Source organism: Erpetoichthys calabaricus, chromosome 2 (genome assembly GCF_900747795.2).
Source record: "Erpetoichthys calabaricus chromosome 2, fErpCal1.3, whole genome shotgun sequence".
NCBI lineage: Eukaryota > Metazoa > Chordata > Cladistia > Polypteriformes > Polypteridae > Erpetoichthys > Erpetoichthys calabaricus.
In genome coordinates, this window is record NC_041395.2 from 171,648,475 (window position 1) to 171,665,983 (window position 17,509).

Consider the following 17,509-nt stretch of genomic DNA (forward strand, 5'->3'; position numbering starts at 1 on the left):
CGGGATTTCCCTAGAATGGTCTGTAAAAGATCGAGAGGGAGAATTAGTGTACTTTGCCACCCCCTGGTCCAGCGTGGAATTACATGAACTCAAGCCCTTTAGTTGTCTCCTAAACACGTGTGTGTGACAGGGCCCCCCACCGTACCGAGAGGTTGTGAATGCGAGAGAAAGCATTGGCGTTGGTGTGAATGAGCAAGAACTTATCAAAATCAAAATCTTTCAATCAAAATCTTTATTGTCATTGTAGCAATGAGACATTGTACAATGAAATTTAGGTGCACTTTTCCAATGCCAAGTTAAATGTAATAATACTAGCACACACATGCACACTAAACACTGAAAGAAGAGCAGCAAGCCGCTGCATCCGTGCGTGCCGCCGTAGTAAGCCAAGTCATCTATTATAAAGTTGCAGATCAAGGAACCACCTAGTGACTCGAGGGTTGGACTCCTTATGCAGGGCCATCCACTGTAAAGGTGTATGGTCCGTGACAAGTGTAAACTCCCGAACCAGGAGGTAGTACCTCAATTGTGTAATCGCCCACTTAATTGCAAGAGCCTCTCTTTCCACCGCCGCATACCTGGTCTCCCGTTCCAGCAGTTTCCGGCTGAGGAACATGACGGGGTGTTCAGCACCATTGATGCTTTGGCTCAGCACTGCTCCTAGGCCTGTGTCCGAAGCATCCGTCTGGAGGATAAAAGGAAGCGAAAAGTCAGGTGCTTTCAAAACAGGTGCCGACGTTAGGGCCCTTTTCAAGTCACTGAATGCAGCTTCTGTCGTATCGGTCCATACCACAATGTTGGGAGCCCTCTTCTTTGTTAAAAAACTCAGGGGCACAGCTCTCATCGCAAAGTGTGGTACAAACCGGGGTTAGTACCTGGCTAAACCGAGAAATGCTTGGACCTGCCGCTTGGATTGCAGACAGGGCCATTTCAAAATGGCATCTATTTTAGAGCACTGCGGCTTCACAGTACCACGACCCACCAGGTAACCCAAATATTTGGCTTCTTTCAATCCAAAAAAAACATTTTTTTGGATTGATTCGAAGACCGGCTTCACCCAGCATCCGTAATATCGCTCGGACGTGTTGTAGGTGTTCCTTCCAGGTGCTGGAATAGATGACAACGTCATCCAGGTAGGCAGCACTATACGTGTTATGGGGGCGGAGCACTTTGTCCACCAGACGCTGGAAAGTTGCAGGAGCCCCATGTAACCCAAATGAAAAGACACAATACTGCCAGTGCCCACTAGGGGTGCTAAAGGCGGTTTTAACCTTTGCGGAGTCCGTTAAAGGAACCTGCCAGTACCCCTTGATCATGTCAAGTATGATCAGATATTCTGCCTGTCCAAGCCTCTAAGGAGGTCGTACATTCGAGGCATCGGATAAGCATCAAACTGTGAGACCCGATTAAGCCGACGGAAGTCATGCAAAACCTCCAACTCCCATCGGGCTTAGAAACCAAGACTATTGGACTGGACCAGGGACTATAACTTTCCTCTATGACTCCTAGGTCCAGCATGCACATGATTTCCAGTTCCACATCAGCCTTCTTTGCCTCAGGAAGACGATAGGGGCGCTCTCGGACTATAACCCTGGATTCAGTCACAATATCGTGGGCAATCAGAGAGGTCCTTCCGGGGTTTTCATCTACCACCTCTGGGACGGACGAGATAATTGCTTGGAGCTCTCGCCTCTGTCGGGTATTCAAATTAGAGCCAAAGTTAAGTGTGTTGATCTGAGCAAAGAATGAGTGGGGACTGGCCGGAGGAGAGATCAGGGTCCCTTTCCTTCCACGGTTTCAGCAGATTCACGTGATATATCCGCTCGCTTGGTCGATGATTGGGCTGTTTCACCAAATAGTCGACGAGCCCTTTCCTCTACTTAACTTCGTATGGTCCTTGCCAATGGGCAAGTAGTTTAGAGTAGGAGGTGGGAACCAACACCATGATCCAATCCCCCGGTAGGAATTCCGGAAACGTCGTGCCACGGCATTAAAGCGAGCCTGTGCTGCTTGTGCCTCCTCCATGTGACTTTTTAATATGGGTCGAATCTTCGCAAATCTATCGCGTAACTGTGCGATATAATCCAAAATATTAGTTGAGGGAAGAGCCTCTCCTTCCCAACCTTCTTTTAAAATGTCCAATATGCCCCGGAGTTGTCTTCCATATAATAATTCAAAGGGTGAGAACCCCGTCGAGGCTTGAGGGACTTCCCTGTAGGCAAAGAGTATGAGGGGGAGGAGTTGATCCCAATTCCTTCCGTCCTCGCTGACCACCTTGCGAAGCATCTGTTTGAGAGTCTGATTAAACCTCTCCACTAGACCGTCGGTTTGAGGATGATACACCGCGGTCTTCAAGTGCTTTATTTTAAGTAACTTAGCCATTTCCCTGAACGTCTCCGAGGTAAACAGCGTCCCTTGGTCTGTAAGGACTTCTTTAGGGATGCCAACTCGCGCAAAAATCCCTACTAGTTCCTATGCAATGGCTTTAGAATTAGCTGAGCGCAATGGAACAGCTTCTGGATAGCGGGTCACATAACCCATGAGGACTAATATATATTTATGTCCTCGGGCCGAGGGTTCCAAGGGTCCCACTAAATCGACCCCTATTCTTTCAAATGGGACATCAATCAAGGGAAGAGGAACAAGAGGAACACGGTCCCTCCTAGGAATTTGCTGCAGCTGACACTCTGAACAAGAGATACAGAAGCGGCGAACCTCCTCATTAATTCCCGGCCAATAGAATTGGAGGTTGATACGCTCTAATGTTTTGTCGGTGCCCAGGTGGCATCCTAGGAGGTGGGCATGCGCTAACTCACAAACCTGCCGCCGGAAAGTTCATGGGATTAACTCCAAGAGAGGGTCTGGTCTGACATCAAGGGGCAGGGAGTCATCCCGCTCCGCTGAGACGCGGACGGATGACGCAACAGTCTATAACGGCCCAGGAAGCTCCCCATCCTCCTCTTGGCCCTCCATATCTCTCTCTGCTGGCTGAATACACGCTGTGGAGACAACCTATGACGGAGAATTCCTGTCTGTTACTAGGCCCAAATTCAGTTTAGGATGGGTCAGTACTTCATCGCTTTTACTATCAGACCAGTCCCTCTCTCAGAGTTAAGCTTCCAATTTAGACAAACACCGGTCTCGTTTAAAAGGGAACAGTGGATTGATGATTCCCTTAAATTTGCAAAGAATGCAGTGGTTCTCATCAACGGCCAAGGCACCCATCAGCCCATGCCACAGGAGCCCTACTTTGTTCTGGGGACTTGGTCCCTGTGGGGAGGTGCAGCCCTCTCCTCTGAGAGAGCATAATAAGTCCCCGTCGCTTCCCTCATAGAGACCAACCCACATCTGTGTATCCCATTGACATTCTCCCTATTTAATTTATGTGGCCCGGAATTAGTCAAAGGGAGCAGAGTCTGCACCGGTTCTTTCCGAACTCCGAGGTGAAACCCCCACCATGATTCAGGTCCTGTCCCATTTTCTTCTGGGCTTTTATCATCCTGCCAGTTACACCACTGTAAGAAGAATGACCATAAGACATTGCAAAGGTTTAGGGCAGCCACCCGTATAATTTTTCCCGGCTGCAAAATTGATGCCAAAGCACAGACATGTTCATACAACAGAGTCCAAAAAAGAACTGACTAACTGGGAGCAAGATGGCAGCTTTAAAGGCCAGTGGAGGAAGTGATATCATCGGGACCGGAACCGTAAGTGACGTCGTTGGCTGCCCCTGAGCCAGGCGGGATTTCCCTAGAATGGTCTGTAAAAGATTGAGAGGGAGAATTAGTGCACTTCGCCACCCCCTGGTCCGGCGTGGAATTACATGTACTCAAGCCCTTTAGTTGTCTCCTAAACACGTATGTGTGACAATATATATTGTCAGAAACTCCACAAAGAGCCATAGCATGGTTTGGGGTAGCCACCTGTATAATTGGCATCCTGGCTGCAAAGTCATAAATATGTTACACAGCACTGATGTGCACAAAACTGAGTCCAAAACAGAACTGAGGGAATAGGGAAAAGGTGGAGGCTTTTAAAGGGAAAGACAGGAAGTGACGTCAAAGGGGTCGGGCTCATAAGGGTCTTCAGTCATCGGCTCGAGCCCAGATGTGACATTATAGGGACCGGAGCCGGCAAGGTCTTCTTCCATAGGCTCGGACCTGGAAGTGACGTCAAGAGGGCCAGGTGGAATCTCCCATGAATGGTCTGCAGGAAAGGGAGAAAAAGAGTCAGAGCACTGTGCCACATCCCGGTCTGATTCGGAATTGCCCTTACTCAAGCCCTTTTGCTGCCTCCAATGCGCACGTGTGAGACAATATATATATATATATATATATATATATATATATATATATATATATGTATATATATATATATATATATATATATATATTTGGAGTTATTGTAGGGGGCTGAGTCATATACAGCCAAAATGTTGTGTCATTAACCTTGTTTCCTTTTTGGCTTGGAAATAACCTTTCATTTTTTTTCCTATATACATATATAAAGCTCAGGTTATCTGGCAATGTTGTATAAGAAAACAAAACTCCATCCTGCCCAGTTGTCAGAAAACCTTTCTGGCCTGTGGTCATTTGAAAAAGACAAGCCAAAATCTGCCTTACCTAAAATAACTGGCCACTCAGCTCCTCCTTGGTAATTCCATAATGCACTATCATGCATGCCACCATTTTGTTAAAGTAGAGGTTGGGTTTGTCACTGGTAATAATGTCTACCTGCCAAAATGGCATCCCATGGCTAAAAGGAAATGCTTGGTCAAAGTGGTAGCAACACAATGTATCACCACAGGGCTCTAAAAAAGAGAAAGCAACTGATAAAAACTGCTGATCAATATGGTTTTTATAATTATCAGAATTAAATGTAGCGTCAGCAGTATCACTAACAAGTTCTAGCTACCAGAAGCCTCTAAAGGGCCAGGTCTCTCAAGCTGCATCCCTTTTGAACATTCCCTAAATGGAACTGTGTGAAGAGAGGGTTAGGCATCCTTTGCTTTCTGGGATAATGTGTTTTTCCAACCTAACAACAACAGTCTTTCTCCTCCTGCTGGACTTCTACCATTGTCTGCTACCCTGGAGAATCAAGCATACAGTATGTGCATGGACCACTGCCTGTTAGCTGCATTTCTGTTTCTACACAGGCAAATTCAAGACCTCTTCTATTACTAGAGTCATAGGAACTTTACCCTACCCTGTGCCATTTTGGTGGTGGCTTTGTACTTGCCAACCATTGGATAGACAGGAATCCATTCACATCTGTAACCAAGTGTAAGGACTTTATTTGTTAAGTGCTCTTTCACCTACAATAGATTAATGTATCCTTGATAATTTAAGAAAGCCCAGATCTTGTCATTACACCACTCAGTGCATTCTGGAATACTTCCGTTCAGCTGTCTCACTCTCTGAGCTCAACAACGGCATCTCCTGATGATTAATGTTAATTGATATTAGTAATTATTCCTGTTAGTCTGATGTAAAATATTTGATAAGTTAACCATAATCCAGCACAATACCTATACACATTACACGAGAAGTATAAGAAGGGGTGGCATGTATTATTAATGTTTTGTTGCATATTGTAGTGTATTTACTTCTATTTGTTGGGGGAAATAAAACAGCAGTTAAAGTCTCCGTGCCTAAAATCTGATTTTTTTTTTTTGTGCCAGGACGGTGGCTGCTACAAACATGAATGAGACAAGCAGTAGATCACATGCCGTTTTCAACATTATTTTCACACAGAAGCGCTATGATGCAGAAACAGACAACACATCAGAAAAGGTAAATAAGCTTTGTGATCCTCCCAATCAGCTACGAGTTTTTCATTTGCCTTCTGATTAAACAATTAACTGTTCTATATTTGACTGTTTAACATTCTAAAGCATGTGTACAGGAAGGAGTATTACTAGTGCTCTGAAAATATACTTTACTCAATTTCAACCCAAAGGTTTACAAAACATATACCTCATGTATAGCTTATATGTCATTTAGCACTGTTTTTACTGAACATTTCTGCATTTTTAAGCCCCTTAGGCCTACATTCATTTTACGGTATATATATACAGTGCAGTCAGTTCACAAATAAAGACAATACTGTACTGTATTTGTTAGCAGATAAAAACTACAGTCCTTTTAGGAAGCTCACATAAAGATGGAGAGAACAGAAAACTTCAGCACAGAAGGCAGCATAGCTACCAATCATTTGTATACAGTATTGTTAAGCAACATTTCCTAGATTTCAAAATAAAAGCTATAAATATGAACCAAAACTCAGATTTTAATTTTTAATAAATGTGTAGAAAATATAAACATTTAATGTCATATCCTAGTAGATATATCTCTATATGAGCATCCTTTGCTTTAGGCCTATAAATATTCAAGTTTTATTGCAATTTTATATATCAGTAGAAAAACAGACCTGTCATTGTTGCTACAGCATCAGCAGCTGTTCTTTTTTGTTCATAGATTATCTAAACAGATTCATAATTTCTATATACCCAACATTTCTAAAAAAACTCACACTTTCAAAAGGAAAACCAATCCCTCTTCTATGCGGTGGTGTGCTAGGGAGGCAGCATTAAGAAGAAGGATGCCTCACAACTGGACAAACTGGTGAGGAAGGCAGGGTCTATTGTAGGCATGGAGCTGGACAGCTTGACATCCGTGGAAGAGTCATGGGCTCTCAGCAGGCTCCTATCAATTATGGAGAATCCACTGCATCCACTAAACAGTGTCATCTCTAGACAGAAAAGCAGCTTCAGTGACAGACTGCTGTCACTGTCCTGCTCCACTGACAGACTGAGGAGATCGTTCCTCCCCCAAACTATGCGACTCTTCAATTCCACCCGGGGGGGTAAACGTTAACATTATTCAAAGTTATTGTCTGTTTTTACCTGCATTTGTATTACTCTTTAATTTAATATTGTTTTTTTGTATCAGTATGCTGCTGCTGGAGTATGTGAATTTCCCCTTGGGATTAATAAAGTATCTATCTATCTATCTATCTATCTATCTATCTATCTATCTATCTATCTATCTATCTATCTATCTATCTATCTATCTATCTGTCTGTCTGTCTGTCTGTCTGTCTGTCTGTCTAATAAGCAGAAATCAAAAATATTACCATGCATGCTCATAACAATCATTCTTGCATTTGTGCTCAGTGCTTAAAGTCTACATTTTTGTACAGACTAGTCAATTAAATAATATGAGAGTACCCCAACATCTCAGTATCCCCCAAATTTTTGAGATCTACAGTATACCATCCATCCATCCATCCATCTATTATCCAACCCGCTATATCCTAACTACAGGGTCACGGGGGTCTGTTGGAGCCAATCCCAACCAACACAGGGTGCCAGGCAGGAAACAAACCCCAGGCAGGGCGCCAGCCCACTGCAGGGTGCGCACACACACACCAAGCACACACTAGGGCCAATTTAGAATCGCCAATGCACCTAATCTGCATGTCTTTAGACTGTGGGAGGAAACCGGAGTACCTGGAGGAAACCCACGCAGACACAGGGAGAACATGCAAACTCCACGCAGGGAGGACCCGCGAAGCGAACCCGGGTCTCCTAACTGCGAGGCAGCAGCGCTACCCACTGTGCCACCGTGTTGCCCCCTACAGTATACCAATGTGCCAAAGTCACAGATATACAGTATATACTGTACAAAATTCTTAAACCAACCAGGAAAATTATTTTTAAAATTAGTTCTCTGGGCATTAAACTTTTATTTGCTCATGGACACTATATAACATTGGTATAAAAACAAATAAACATGGATAAGATAAACAGTAACAAGAATATCTTGTGTTTTCTAAAAATGAATTGATATATGAGTGTAAAATGTCTAACACTACATGTTTAGTTGCCAAACTGCTCATTGAGGCAGCCCAACAAAACATTGATGTAGTCAAACAAGACCTGTTAGTGGCAAAATTGAGTGTACTGAATTTTAACCACATATACTGAAGTGCCTTGAAATGAGGTTTGGAAATTAACTAAATTAACACAATCTAACAGACATGACATGATTGTTTTATACCAACTGAGCAACAGACTACCAAATCAAATTTACAAGATGTGGTGTTCAAACTATGTCAAAGAAATCTGAAGAAATAGGGCAGAAGAAATACAGGAAGTAGAAGACTCAGAGCACTAACTGCAACTGCACTCACTTCCTTATGAGACAAAAGCAAATCCAGTAAAGTGCTTGGTTAGCATCTGGAGCACCAAAATACACACTTCAGCCATGCAATCAAATCTTAAAAGAAATTATCAGGGAGGGTATATTGCAGGTAAAACTGCCTTGCAGAAGGGCAACAAGCAGAAAAGATTGCAGTACAGACAAAACAATAAAGCATGGAATGATGACTTCAAATTTAACATTCCTGGTTTACAAAAATGGCAGTATTTTAGAAGAAAAGTTTGAAGTAAACACATCAATGTTTTTTTTCAGCATTCTGTGAAGTAGTGGTCTGGAGCAAGGTTATTATAGTTAACGAAAACTAAAATCAAAACTGAAACTATTATTAAAAAAAACATTTTCGTAAACTGAAATAAAATAATTAACAAAACCGAAATGAAAAACTAAAACTAAACAATACAGTAATTCCTCTTCCATCACGGGGGTTGCGTTCCAGAGCCACCCGCGAAATAAGAAAATCCGCGAAGTAGAAACCATATGTTTATATGGTTATTTTTATATTGTCATGCTTGGGTCACAGATTTGCGCAGAAACACCGGAGGTTGTAGAGAGACAGGAACGTTATTCAAACACTGCAAACAAACATTTGTCTCTTTTTCAAAAGTTTAAACTGTGCTCCATGACAAGACAGAGATGACAGTTCCGTCTCACAATTAAAAGAATGCAAACATATCTTCCTCTTCAAAGGAGTGCGCGTCAGGAGCAGAGCATGTCAGAGAGATAGAGAAAAGCAAACAAATCAATAGGGCTGTTTGGCTTTTAAGTATGCGAAGCACCGCGGCACAAAGCTATTGAAGGCGGCAGCTCACACCCCCTCCGTCAGGAGCAGACAAAGAGAGAGAGAGACAGAGTTTGTTTTTCAATCAAAAATCAATACGTGCCCTTCGAGCTTTTAAGTATGCGAAGCACCGTGCAGCATGTCGCTTCAGGAAGCAGCTGCACAGAAGGTAGCAACGTGAAGATAATCTTTAAGCATTTTTAGACGAGCGTCCGTATCGTCTAGGTGTGCAAACAGCCCCCCTGCTCAATCCCCCTACGTCAGGATCAGAGAAAGTCAGCGCAAGAGAGAGAGAAAGAAAAGTAAGTTGGGTAGCTTCTCAGCCATCTGCCAATAGCGTCCCTTGTATGAAATTAACTGGGCAAACCAACTGAGGAAGCATGTACCAGAAATTAAAAGACCCATTGTCCGCAGAAATCCATGAACCAGCAAAAAATCCGCGATATATATTTAAATATGCTTACATATAAAATCCGCGATGGAGTGAAGCCGCGAAAGGCGAAGCGCGATATAGCGAGGGATTACTGTACTATTAAAGTTGCTGGAGCAGACTAACTGAAATAAAATAATAATTTACTAAAATATTTTTAGTTTTCGTTTTTGAATGAATATTCTTGCCGTTAGACTTTAAACCTTGTAGGTTTTAACTCTAAAACAGAAAGTCATCCACCACGAGCCGCCCGCATATATTCATCCAGTAAACGGCGGCTGGTGAAAGAGGGCGGCTGTTCACACACATTCGGCATGTGGTTGTTACACCACAATTGTAGATCTGTATTAACTTTTGGGCCAAATCCATCACCCGGAAGTGGTACTTTACCTCAACACATGCTCGATTTTTTTTTATTTTTACAGCTGCAGAGTCTGATTTATTCAACTTTACTTTTATAATAATCGTTCAATATATTATTAATTGGATTTGTTGTTGATGGTTCCTTAATGTACATAATATAAAAATATAATCATTGTCTTGCGGTTTACTCCTCAAATATCCATCCCCATATCTGAGTATACAAGAAAGTCAAGGGGAGACCACTCCCAGTTTTTGACAATAAAACGGCACTGATTGAGAGACTGACTAGGTCATCATACAAGATCAGCATATTGTTACTGACCAATCACTTTTGCTTTAAAAACATCGTTTAACAACGAAGCGATACAAACAAAGGTAGAGAGTCTGACAAGTGATGAAAAACTAAACATACTAATGGGCTTTTGTATTTATTCTATATTTATTAATTTATCTTTTTTAGTTCATATTCACAACTCAAAATACCTGATATTGTGAAAGTAATCCATTAGCAGAATTATATTTTAAAATATTTGTCTCCCTTTTTTCAATGTTTTTCTCTCCCTCTCAAAATAGATAGTTTTGTTCTTAACATCAGCCTTATCATACATATTGCACACCAGGGATTTTTCCTGCCTTGCATCCAAACCTACTGAGGTAGACTCCAGATTTCCTGCAATCCTACTCTGGATAAGCAGGTTTAGATAATGTATATATTGTTCTTAATTTCAGATGCTGTCTTTGTTGTTTTATGTCTGTCTGTACTCCAGTTACGTGCTCTTGCTCTGCTCATTATGGGTTTACTGTCCTTTATGTTGGTCTATTCAAGACTCACTGCCCCTAACCTTGACACTACATGCTTGTTGTTCTTTGTTTCTGTTTCTCTTTTTGGGGTCTGCACATTCATTCAAGTCTAAGAGCCCTGTTCTTCCTAAGCCCCTGTGATATTATAAAATTGTGTAAAATTGTTCATATTCAGTGTCTAGTTTTGATTTTGCTTGTTTTTATCAGACAAAAACAAAACCAGATAGTAAACCATGTGATGTAGTAAGCTTCCACTAACATTAAACTCATATCCAAATCTGTTATGTGTACAGTTCTGTCTGATTGTGACACAAAACTATATATTGAGAGAAAGAGATGGAGGGAGGGGGAGTGAGAAAGAAAGAGAAAGAATTATGTGACAAATAGTTAATCATGCTGTTGTAGTCTGGGATAGTTTTTTTTTTTTTTTTTAAATAAACTGATCTGTATTGAACTTAGCAGGTTAAGGAAGTAGATTTAGGATATAGCGGGTTGAATAATGGATGGATGGATGGATGGATGGATGAATAGATGGCTATCTCCCAACTCTGTGTAGTCTGGGACAGTTTTAAATGGGTGGGCAAGCAAATTTTACATTTTTGCAGGAGTTTAGTATGACAGTTTGGTTGTGTGATTTTTTTTAGGATTACATTGGCATATTTTTGGTTAGTAAGTAGGGGAGAATTCCTGATATTCATAGCTGAATGAAAAATCTCACATCTTGTCAAAAATAGATACAATTCAGAAAATTAGGAAAGAACATCTCAAAAGAAAAATAAATGCCTAAAAGTTGGTTATCATAAACAAAAACAAAAAAATCTAAAAAGAAACAGCAAGGTGGGTTCTGCTAGAGAATGATTTGACCTAGCCCTGTGTGCCATGATATAATATTTCTATCCGTTCGTTTTGTGAACCTGCTTATTCCATTGTATGGCACCTTGGAGCCATAGCCTGTCCTGTCAGTGCTGAACACAAGGTGAGACACAAGCCTGGGTGGAGTGACAGTGGCAGGGTATACTCATGTGCAATTTTACAAAAAATTTCAAGTTTTAATCTGTTGTGGAATTTATATATAATAATAATGATGTAATATAGATTTACCTACAGTATATTGCCAAAACTAAACTTAGATTTTGTAACAGGTAACTATTTTTAACTTATGTAGGTGAGCAAAATAAGCCTGGTTGACCTGGCAGGAAGTGAAAGAGCAGATTCTACAGGAGCCAAAGGAACAAGGCTAAAGGTGAGTAATTTCCTTTACATTTGACCAGAACAGCAATTGTTCCAGGATATAAATGTCTTTAACATTCTAAAAAGATAAGGAAAAGTGTTACGCATGTGGAAACTCAGAGATTTAGAAGGACTATAAGCAACATATTTATTAATTATACACATTTAAACCTTCAGTTTTATACCAAGACTATCACAACAGTGTGTGTTTCTATTATGATTCTAAATCCAATGTTCTTTGTATTTTCAAAATTAATGACATCTGTCTAATCTATACAATGTAAACACATTGAATTTTTAAATTATATGGAGGTGCTTAATAAGATGTTAAATTTGCAGTCTAATGTCTCTCCCTCTAAAATCTCTTTCACTGTTTTTCTTCTGAAGGAGGGTGCAAATATCAATAAATCCTTGACAACCCTTGGAAAAGTTATCTCTGCTCTGGCAGAAGTGGTAAGTATTTTTGTGATCCATTGATAGATCTTACATCAACAGTATTGTTACCTCACATAATAAGCAGTGTTAATAACAACAGCTTTATTTGCACTACATTTTAATAGTTACAACTGTTTAATCATACTTTGATATGTAGTGCAAAGATTATTAGCAAAAAATAGAGTTAAATTTTATTACAGCTAATGTATTGTATAACTTGTTAGTAGCTACCTACATTGCTTCAAAAAAAAAAAATAAAATAAACTGATATACAAGGGATAACATAGCATTCTCAGACCTACTTAATTCAATTCTGGGTCATAGATTAATGATATATACTGTATACAGTATGTGTGTGTGTGTGTGCGTGTGTGTGTGTGTGTGTGCGTGCGTGTGTGTGTGTTTGTACAAAGTAATTGAGTGAATTTGTTCTTTTATTAATGTAAATTCTGTAAGTATTAAATGATATATACTGAATGTATTAGACATAATTATTCTAAAAACAGTGTAAAAAGAACAGAAATTGTGATATAAAATACAGAGAGTGTAAATTTATGAATGAGAAAATTACCATTCAGTCATACTTTACATTATGATCCAAATGGTTCACCTTCTCTGTACAAAGAATTCCATCCTATACTACACCTGTAATATTCGTCACTCTTTAGCCACAACAAATCTATCTGTACAATCAAATGACTGCTTTTCAGTGAGTCCTATTTTGTGTTTGTATGTCACTTTATTGTGATGTAAAGTTGCTGGAACTAAATTTGATTTTCAATGGTTCTCATAATTCATTTTTGTTACATTGTTGTATTTTTCCACAACCTTAGTTCTTGCTGTTCTGTAGTGCATACCTCTAGCATAACCTTGCCATTGTTACTATGTATTTGTAAGCAAAATGATTTTTAATGTCATGTAAGAATGCTAAAATGTAACAAAGTGCTAAGTGAACAACAAAGACTTGTTTACTAATATAGAGTTTTTTATGTGCTGCTTCATTTTGTAGGACTCTGGTCCAAATAAGGTAATAATCATTTTTTGCTCTTTGAAATTTATTTAATATGGAATTTAACAATTCAGTTTAAAAAAGTGTGCATGTGTTATTTTAGTACATAACTGCAGTCTAAAGTTTGATCTTTCAGAATGCTATTAATAATAAAAAAGTTACATTGTTTTGGTTTAAAAAAATTCCAAATAATTTGTTAAGAATACAAATACAATTAACTGAGAGAAAGATGTGGTTATTTTAGAGAAATAAAGGGGCATATTGATTTTTACAGTTTTTCTTTTCATATATTTCCTTAACTGATTAACTATTTTTTAATAATTTGTTTAACCCATTTTTCATAACAATTCATAGCTTTTAACATTAGATTAATTAATTGCAGAAAAAGAAGATGATTAATAAACTAGAAAAAATTATACCTGGTATGACTTTTACAAGCCAAAAATGTTGTAAATTGATTCCAATATACAATTGCAAGTAATATAAGGCTATATCAAAGACTAAATTAAAAAATGTACTAACATAGTGCACATTTAAACAACTGGTAACGGCATTTCTCTGTTCTAGTTCCTTTTATAATGTTTCTCATAGGCATTTTAGAGAAAAGGAGAAAAACTGCCCTACAGTTTCTATAATGGTTGTTCCATTAACAAGTGAAATGTTTTGAACAAATTAATACTATTGTAGTTTACTCTTACCTGTGTTCTAATGTCATGTTTACTTGACAGAATAAAAAGAAGAAAAAGGCAGAGAATTTCATTCCATATAGAGACTCAGTGCTGACCTGGCTCTTGAGGGAAAATTTGGGTAAAAATCTTTGTCTTTCAGCCTACCTTCCTCTCTATGTATTTTCAGAAACAGAATACAAAACTATTTATGTTGTTGGCATGTAAGGAAACTATAATGCACAAACTTAAAAATGTACATTTTACATTTAGTTTTCATTTATATATTTACTTTTTTTTTGTAAAAAATCACAATGTTTGGCTACGGTACTTTTTCATAGTCCAAATAAAATACGTATCTAAGCCAAATCATTTTCTCAATTCAATCTTCTTGGAAAATGACGCACTAGACAAACCACACCATATCACTAGCAACAACCTCCAGCTCATGTTCTTAGAGAGATATAATTTTTCATGTGCTAGGTCTGCCCCCATTGGTACAACTCTTGTAATAAGTGCTCAGAAAAGATCAACCAACCTCAACTGCCCCCTCCTGATTAGGAAAAGCAGTGGCTGTACTGAGAAGTTCTTTTGTATTGCTGAACGTGAGCCTCATTTTGACTGCTTTTAACTGTTATCACATTTTTGATTGATAACACAGAGTTGATAAACATAGATGAAAGTATAGATGCAAACAGAGCAACAAATCAAAAGTTTTGTCCACAGATTTATTTTTCTCTTCACCACTATAGACTAATACAAGGTACATAAAGCTAGAAATGATGTGCAGTGACCTCTACCCTCATATGTAAACAAGGTACTTGAACTCTTCTAATTGGAGCAGCTGCTCACCCCTTTCCTGCAAGGAAGGAGTCATTTTTATCTGGATGAAAACGATGATTTGGATTTGTTAATTTGTATTCTGACTACATCACACACAGCTAATTACTGCAAGAAATCACAGTCTGATGAGTCAAAGGGACAACATTATATAGGCTTTGCCAGAAAGAATGAAGAGTTGAAAATATTGGCCACTAGAAAACTCCCTTCTTGTCACCTTTTTTAAAGGTGAGACATCTATTCCATGAATACCACTTCTGAGGGACAGTCCCCAACTTTCAAGCAACATTTAAGAAGAATGTTAATCAAAACTCCTCTAATATCCCATACTTTCAGCATTCTTAGACAGGTCTCATCCATTACTTCAGCTTTTCTACTAAAGAATTTTTTAGTCATCACAGAGCAAACTCAGCTGCCTAAGTGAATCCAACCCCAACCAGTATTTCTGGCATTGCCTTAATCTTTGAGGGAATTTTCACTTTACAAGATCCTAAAGGTTCACTGTCCATTTCCATTCCAGGTCTGTCTAGCAGACTGTTTTTGCCTAAGTTACTGTTTTCAGATGTGGCATTTGTTATGGAAAATTAATGACTAGCAAAGAATCTCCATAAGCAACTCACCATTCAGTTTCAGATCAAACATGCCATTCCATCCAATTATACCTGTTGAGGAGTGGAAATTTCTATGTTAGACTACAATGTCACTGGGCAGTACACTTTCTTAGACTGATCCTGTCTCTAAAAACTCTAAATACTCACACTTAACTTCAAATTTAGTGTCAAATGCACCGTGAAATTCTTACTTGCATTTCTGAACAATATTCAACATGTCGATACCCTCCAGTGCTATTAAACCGAATATATTCTATCAAATCGATAGACATAGTACAGGAACAGGTTTGTTTTGACTTATAGAAATCAAACAAAAAATGCTCAGTTAAATATCTTTTTTGATTTCTTACTCTGCCTTTGATGTACATTAGTAAAATCAAAAAATTAAGGAAACACAAAATTTGAATAGCTTCTAGGTGCATATACTGTATGTTAAACAATAAGAGTCACTCAAGGTCACATTAAGGTCACATTAAGGTAAATCTTTTGCTCACTGATGTCAACACCATCATTATGGTATGTAGCTGGGGGACTGTGAACATCTTCACACACAGCCTGGGCTTCTTCTGTGTGGCAACTAGAGTAAGACAGAGAGAGAGACCACCATTATTAAGAGACCGGTTCTAGAGCCAGTGCTTGTAGAGAGGAGTCTGACTATATCTAGCAAGTATTTATGAATCTCCCACACAAGCTCTAACTCCTTTTATGTCAGAGAAATGATGTTTTATGTCTTAAATGCCACTTTCCATTGCTGAGATCTAGTATACCTATATTTATCCTGGTCTGTCACATAATTATTATCATTGTTCCACAGCAAGTACTACTGCCAGGCCTGGCTCCAGAGACAGTTTCATGTCTTTCTCTTCTTATCCACTGTCATGCAATGTGTGTTATGGACTACAATGTTGGTTATTGATGAAAAATTACATTTTTTTATGATGCAATATTAGTTTTAATAAAATTATGCTGCACTATTAATTGTAGTGATACAGTTTCATCATTATAGCTGGTAATATTATGGAAGATATTTTGGTGAAGTGACAGTAGTTGTTGCCATGAAAACAATATATAAAAGGCTTATAACTGGTTTTCTGTCAAGAAATCAATAAACTTAAGCAGTGGTTATGACTAAGCAAATCCATCCATCCATCCATTTTCCAACCTGCTGAATCCGAACACTGGGTCACAGGGGTCTGCTGGAGCCAATCCCAGCTAACACAGGGCACAAGGCGGGAAACAATCCCGGGCAGGGTGCCAACCCACCACAGGACACACACAAACACACCAAGCACACACTAGGGCCAATTTAGAATCGCCAATCCACCTAACCTGCATGTCTTTGGACTGTGGGAGAAAACCGGAGCGCCCGGAGGAAACCCACGCAGACACGGGGAGAACATGCAAACTCCACGCAGGGAGGACCCTGGAAGCGAACCCAAGTCTCCTAACTGCGAGGCAGCAGCCACTGCGCCACCGTGCCGCCCTGCAAATCCAAATAAGATAAAGCAATATATAGAAACCTGGGAAACAAGAGGTTAGTTAATTAATTATATTTGACATAAAATGATTTTATGTTTAGTTTGTCCTAATATGGTAAAATAAATATTGTTATGAAATGTGAGCCCTGATTGAAATGGTATACTTATTTTGACACAATTATTTTTGCTTTCTGTAATGTTTCAGTAGTCGTATGGAAGTTTCTATGGTAGCTTTTTCTGAACAGGGCATTCTAACGAACCACTTGCAAAATACTATGGTTCACCTTAGATAAGTATCCCCATCTCATATCAGCCCTCAATTCTAAACTGACCTACCAGTTGGTTTATACCATTTTCATTTATTTTCACATTGTCCTGGGTAATGTACTATGTTGAAAATGTAATACCATGGCTACAAATATACATTTTTATATGTTTTGTGAAAGGTGGAAATTCACGCACTGCTATGGTGGCTGCCCTGAGCCCAGCTGATATCAACTATGATGAGACTCTCAGCACTCTGAGGTAGGATGTCTTCAGCAGTGACTTTAGCAAGTTATAATGAATTAAAGTAAATGCACAAATATTAATATATGAGGATGTGATAATGGGTTATTTTGATCTGCATAGTGCTATTTGAGTATAAT

The 17,509-nt window shown here is 39.1% G+C and overlaps 1 protein-coding gene across 27 annotated transcripts in view; it reads left to right on the forward strand.

Annotated features, from left to right (window-relative positions):
* The window catches only part of kif1aa (kinesin family member 1Aa), a 243,450-nt gene that overhangs the window by 72,983 nt on the left and 152,958 nt on the right, over positions 1-17,509 (forward strand). For all 27 annotated transcript variants that reach the window (XM_028794777.2, XM_028794779.2, XM_028794780.2 and 24 more), the window contains exons 7-12: positions 5,681-5,792; positions 11,760-11,837; positions 12,212-12,277; positions 13,269-13,286; positions 13,997-14,075; positions 17,309-17,387. In XM_028794777.2, coding sequence (XP_028650610.2) covers positions 5,681-5,792; positions 11,760-11,837; positions 12,212-12,277; positions 13,269-13,286; positions 13,997-14,075; positions 17,309-17,387 — 432 coding nt within the window. The remainder of the gene's footprint in view (positions 1-5,680; positions 5,793-11,759; positions 11,838-12,211; positions 12,278-13,268; positions 13,287-13,996; positions 14,076-17,308; positions 17,388-17,509) is intronic.